General features: G+C 52.2%; 1 protein-coding gene across 1 annotated transcript; it reads left to right on the top strand.

Moving 5' to 3' along the window:
- The first annotated feature begins 3,661 nt into the window (after nt 1-3,661).
- LOC142826553 (uncharacterized) lies at nt 3,662-5,334 on the top strand. Its single transcript, XM_075919371.1, has 2 exons — nt 3,662-4,522; nt 4,718-5,334. The coding sequence occupies exons 1-2, from the start codon at nt 3,973-3,975 to the stop codon at nt 5,167-5,169; spliced, it is 1,002 nt and encodes a 333-aa protein (XP_075775486.1). The 5' UTR covers nt 3,662-3,972; the 3' UTR covers nt 5,170-5,334.
- The last annotated feature ends 390 nt before the right edge of the window (nt 5,335-5,724 follow it).

Here is a 5,724-nt window from a genome sequence, read left to right on the forward strand (position 1 = left end):
TGGGGAGCTGAGTTCTTACACCAGGGAGGGAAGGGAGGAAAGTTTTTCAGGTATTTTAGTAAGTGATTTTAAAAACTCTATAACAATTAAACAAGCGTGCATTTCTTTTTTTGTGGGGAGGTTTTATTATTTAAACAAACACTTCTGATTTAAACACATAACATTTCAAGCATTACTTTGCCATATCGTTCAAATTACCTTCCTAATGAATTGAACATAATTTTAAACTGTGTAACCCCAATACATACGAACAAACCCTGCAGCCTCCTCCTTTTCTGTGTATCAAGGGGCTTGCAGATGGATAGAAGGCAAGATCTGGGGTTTTTGCAAACGTCCAGAAACCTGGGGAAATGTTCTCAGGGTCAGGGTGAGCAACATGAGCAACAACTCAGAGTGTTGTGGTTGTGGGGTCTTATGGGCAAGAGGGTGCTGTGCCCAGGCAGAGTAAAAGGTGAGCACCCACCAGCCAAGGTTCACTCCTCCTGTGGGTGGCTTCATTGGCCCACGTGGTGTCTCAGCTTAGTGGAGGGAGAGGTGTGTCAGGCTGGTTCCAGTTAAGGGAGGGACTGAAGTTGCAGGAGGAGTTGTTGCAATTTGCAGTTGGGGAGTGTCTGCCTGAGGGAGAAGCAGTAGGGGTCTGGGCAGACCCAGGGGAGTGCCCTCCAGGGTGGACTGGCTTTGCTCCTGAGACTGCTGCTCCATGCAGGGGTGTGTGTGAGTGGAAAGAGCTGCTTCCAAGCAGAGTCTTCTGCATGTTCCCAGGCTGCCTGATGCAGCCTACCCAGCAGGAAGCTGCACCCTTGCCCCCAAATACTCATAGAGCAGGGATGCCCAAGGCATGCTCAGGATAGTGATGAGTGCTTTTGAGGGGAAACAGCAGTGACAGAAGGTGGGCAATGCTGAGGCAGCTGGGCTTCCTGAGCTGGTTCCTGGCAGCTCAGGGAACAGATCCCATGTTGGGTGCATGCTGTGATGGGCTCAGTTTATGTCTTCCAGTGCTGCAATCTCCCAGCACTACACACAGTCACTGGCCTGCCATTGTCGCAGGCTGTCCTCCAATGACCCCTTTCACAGCCCTGGTGTACAGGAGATGTCCCAGCACTGTTTAAAGTATGCCAAGAGCTGTTCTGTGCCCCAGCAGCACCCTATAACCACACAAAGGTGACAAAGCCTCAGGTATGAGTTCTGTGTTTCAGATTTTAGTGCCATAATCCAGAATCTCATCCTAGATGCTTAGTTACCAAGTTAGCAGGTGCCTTAGAAAATCCTAGGGCCTTGTTTCTGTAAACTCTTACTCAAGTGAAAGAACCTTATTTAGACTAATAGGCCCAGTGAGATTATTGGCAGAAGTAAAGGTTTGCTGCACCTGGTGCTTATATCTATCCATTCCTCTTCCAGGTCTCAGAGCACAGCTTTGAAGGGGTTTCCTGTGCATTGGTGCAGGCTAGCATGTTGGGGAGAGGGATGACTATTCATGGGGCCTCTGTTACCAGTACATGCCCTGGCCAGGTTCCTCCCAAACCTGGAACTCACTGTGATGGGTTTGATCACAAAGATCCCCTTGAGATTGTCACTTGATGTGCTAATACACCTTTGAGCCAACCTTCCTAGGCACCCCTTTTACTCTGTCTTGCAGAGTCAGACTTTCCGGCCTCCTCTAGCACTGATACAGAGATGGGGGTCACAGCCTTATGAAGAGTAATAGAGACACTGAGATCCACTCAGCTCTGGGAAGGCTCAATCAAAAGAACTTGCCTCAGCTTCTAGGTGCGCTCCAATAGGACCTGAACCCCAAATAAATCCATCTTGCTCTGTATACAGGTTTATACAGAGCAAGGTCATATTGTCCATTCTTTTTCTTATGTAAAGAGAGAGATGCACAGCTGCTTGTCTGCCCTAGGTAATGATTATTTACACTAAGTTTATTAATAAACAAAAGTAATTTCATTAAGTATTGATGGTATGATTTAAGTGGCCAGGAGATATAGCAGACAGAACAATGTAAATTACAATGTAAGTCCACAAATCCATGGGTCTGGACGTAATGCATCCAAGGGTACTGAGGGAGTTGGCAAATGTCATTGAGAAGTCTTTGGCCATTATCTTTGAAAAGTCATGGAGATCGGGAGAGATCCTGGATGATTGGAAAAAGGCATATGTAGTGCCCATCTTCAAAAAAGGGAAAAAGGACAATCCAGGGAACTATAGGCTGGTCAGTCTTACCTTGGTTCCTGGAAAAATCATGGAAGGGATCCTTAAGGAATCCATTTTGAGGCACTTGGAAGAGAGGAAAGTGATCAGGAATAGTCAGCATGGATTCACAAAGGGCAAGTCGTGCCTGACCAATCTGATTAGCTTCTATGATGAGGTAGCTGGCTCTGTGGACATGGGAAAGTCAGTGGATGTGATATACCTTGACTTTAGCAAGGCTTTTGATATGGTCTCCCACAATATTCTTGCCAGCAAGTTAGGGGAATGTGGATTGGATAAATGGACGGTAAGATGAATAGAAAGATGGCTAGAAGGCCATCATGTGCCAGCAATGCCCCTCTGCCTTGTTCCTTGGCCAAACCTAACTGTCTTTGTGAAAAAAAAATGGACACAATCAGACACCAAGAACAACAACATACAAAAATCAGTAGGAGAGCACTTCAGTCTCCTTAAACACAGTAACAGACCTGAAAGTTGCCATACTTCAGCAAAAAAACTTCAAAAAAAGGCTACAGCATGAAACTGCTGAGCTAGAATAGGGACTGGGAATGGCTAGCTCGCAACAAAAGGTAATTTTCACTCTTTTAGTATTCTCTTCTTGTCAACTGTTGGGAGTGGGCCACTTCCACTATGATTGAATTGGCCACATTAGCGCTGGTCCTCCCCATAGTAATGTAACACTCCATCAGATGCATGAAGTGGAAACTCTAGTTTGGCAAAGGGTTTATACTTGCATACAAAGAATGGAAGGTATGTCTACACAGCAAAGTTATTTTGAAATAACTTTCTTAGCGTCTACACAGCCATTCTGTTATTTTGAAATTAATTCGAAATAGCAGAGGGCTTATTTTGAAATTGGTAAACCTCATTCCACGAGGAATAGTGCCAATTTTGAAATCACTATTTTGAAATAAGCACTGTGTAGATGCTTATTTCAAAATAGGTAGCCTCCAGCCCTTCCCAGGGTGCCCTGCTGGCTGCCCTGGCCACAAGGCAACTTCTGACCTGATGCCCTGTCGGAACCAGTTCCGGCTGGCCTTAAATGTGATTTGCGCTATTTTGAAATAGAAAAATGCTATTTCGAAATGCATTTTGTGTGTAGACACATTATTTTGAAATAAGCTATTTTGAATTAACTATTTCAAAATTAGATATTTTGAAATAACGCTGTAGTGTAGACATACCCAAAGTGAGCTGCAGCCCATGAAATCTTATAACCCATATATATTTGGGCACTCTTTAAGGTGCTGCAGGACACGTTTTTGCTGAAACAGAATAACACAGCTACCCCTCCAAAACAGATAGTCCCGTGACACTCATCATTGCTCAGAACCAGGAAGACGATTTGGCATTTTTCAAAGAAGTATCAGAGGGTATGTCTACACTAGAAAGTTAGTTCGAACTAACGGACGTTAGTTCGAACTAACTTTCCTATGCGCTACACTAGCGCTCCGTTAGTTCGAACTTAATTCGAACTAACGGAGCGCTTAGTTCGAACTAGGTAAACCTCATTTTACGAGGACTAACGCCTAGTTCGAACTAGCTAGTTCGAACTAAGGGCTGTGTAGCCCTTTAGTTCGAACTAGTGGGAGGCTAAGGCTTCCCAGGTTTCCCTGGTGGCCACTCTGGCCAACACCAGGGAAACTCTATTGCCCCCCTCCCGGCCCCGGAGCCCTTAAAGGGCCACGGGCTGGCTACTCACTTTGTGCCAGTTGCAAGGCTGCAAGCACCCGTGCCTGCACAGCCTGCACCTGCCACACTATGAGCCAGCCATCCGAGGGCTCCCAGCCCTCCACTGCTCCCCACGACCAGCCTGGCGGCTCCCGGGAGCCTGCCCGGGGGCGCAAAAGGCGGGCGCCCGCCTGGTCAAGTGCGGAGATCGTGGACCTCATCGAGGTTTGGGGGGAAGCCTCAAATGTCCACGATCTCCGCACTAGCCACCGGAACGCGGCCGTCTATGGCCGCATGGCTGCCAGCCTGGCCGCCAGGGGCCACCAGCGCAGCCGGGAGCAGGTGCGCTGCAAGATTAAAGACTTGCGGCAGTCCTACTCCCGGGCCTGCCTGCCAGGGGCTGACCCGGAGGCCTGCCCCCACTTCCATGCCCTGGACCGCATCCTGGGGCCTCATGCCGTCCCTGCCCCCCGGGACGTGATTGACCCCGGGGCAGAGGGACCGCTCCTGGACACCGAGGAGGAGGAAGAGGGCTCTGAGAGCCAGGAGCCTGCTGCCAGCCTTCCCAGGACCCGGGACCCCCGAGGCACCCCACAGAGCCGCTCGCCTGCATCATCAGAGGCCGGGGAGGCATCCACCTGTGAGTACCCTCGTGTTCCCCTTATGTGTACGGGGGGCTGGGGCGAGAGGGAGCCCCGGGACCGTGCGCCTGGGCCTTGCCCACTACGGAGCAGCAGCTGGGGATCCTGCAGGGGCCCTGGCCTTGCAGAGGGGAGCTGGGTTTCACACACCTGGGCCCCTGGGGTAATTGACCGCTGGTCTTCTTGCACCACAGCTGCAGCACCGGGGACTGCAGGGCGCACCACCCCGCCTGCAGCAGCCGCCCGCGCCCGGGCAAGCAGGACAGCCAGGAACCAGGAGGACTACCAGAGGCGGCATCTCCGGTTCCTGGACCGACAGCTCCGTCTCCAGGACCACTGGGTCCAGGAGGACCTCAGGCTGCGCCAGAGGAGTCTGGAGGCCCTGGAGGAGCAGGGCCGTGCCCTGCGAGGCCACCTCCAGAGCCTGCTAGACCGCTTTCCATTTCCTCCTCCCCCTGCTCCCCCTCTTGCTCCCCCTCTTGCTCCCCCTCTTGCTCCCCCTGCTCCTCCTGCTCCTCCTGCTTCCGCTCCTGCTTCCTCCACACCCCCTGTCCTCTCTGCCCCCCCCTCCACAACCATTCCCCACCGACGCCCCCGGACCCGCAGTGTGGCGAGACGGGAGAGGCACCCAGACTCCCACCCCTGAGCTTTCCTTTCCCTTCCTCCCTTCCCTCCCCTCCCCTTCCAGCTCCCTCGTCCCAGGTTTCCCCCTCCCTTCTCCCACCTTCATTCCTCCCTCCCCCACCCCAGTTCTGTGAAATAAACAGACGTTTTTGTTGGAAAAACAGGTGTCTTTATTTGACAGTAGGTAGGGAGGGGAAAGGGGAAGGGGGGGGTAGGGTGGAAGAAGGCCCCGGTGGGGCATGCAGGGAGAGGTCAGTCCTCCTCCTCCTCCACCTGGAAGCTCTCCCGCAGGGCTTCCCGGATCCGGATGGCCCCCCGCTGGGCTTCCCGGACGGCGGCGGTGCGGGGCTGACCGTAGTGTCCAGCCATGCGGTCAGCCTCAGCCATCCAGGCTGGCAAGAAAGCCTCCCCCTTCCGCTCACACAAATTGTGGAGCACACAACATGCCGCCACCACGGGAGGGATGTTGTGCTCGGCCAGGTCCAGACGGGTGAGGAGGCATCGAAAGCGGGCTTTCAGTCGCCCGAAGGCCCCCTCCACCACGATGCGGGCCCTGCTCAGCCTGTTATTGAAGGCC

Source organism: Pelodiscus sinensis, chromosome 1, assembly GCF_049634645.1.
Source record: "Pelodiscus sinensis isolate JC-2024 chromosome 1, ASM4963464v1, whole genome shotgun sequence".
NCBI classification, from domain to species: domain Eukaryota; kingdom Metazoa; phylum Chordata; order Testudines; family Trionychidae; genus Pelodiscus; species Pelodiscus sinensis.

Bases quoted from the DNA above. Each gene is read 5' to 3' on its own strand.
- LOC142826553 (XM_075919371.1), top strand. From the start codon at position 3,973: ATGAGCCAGCCATCCGAGGGCTCCCAGCCCTCCACTGCTCCCCACGAC. The intron at 4,523-4,717 runs GTGAGTACCCTC...CTTGCACCACAG, and splicing joins GGCCGGGGAGGCATCCACCT to CTGCAGCACCGGGGACTGCA.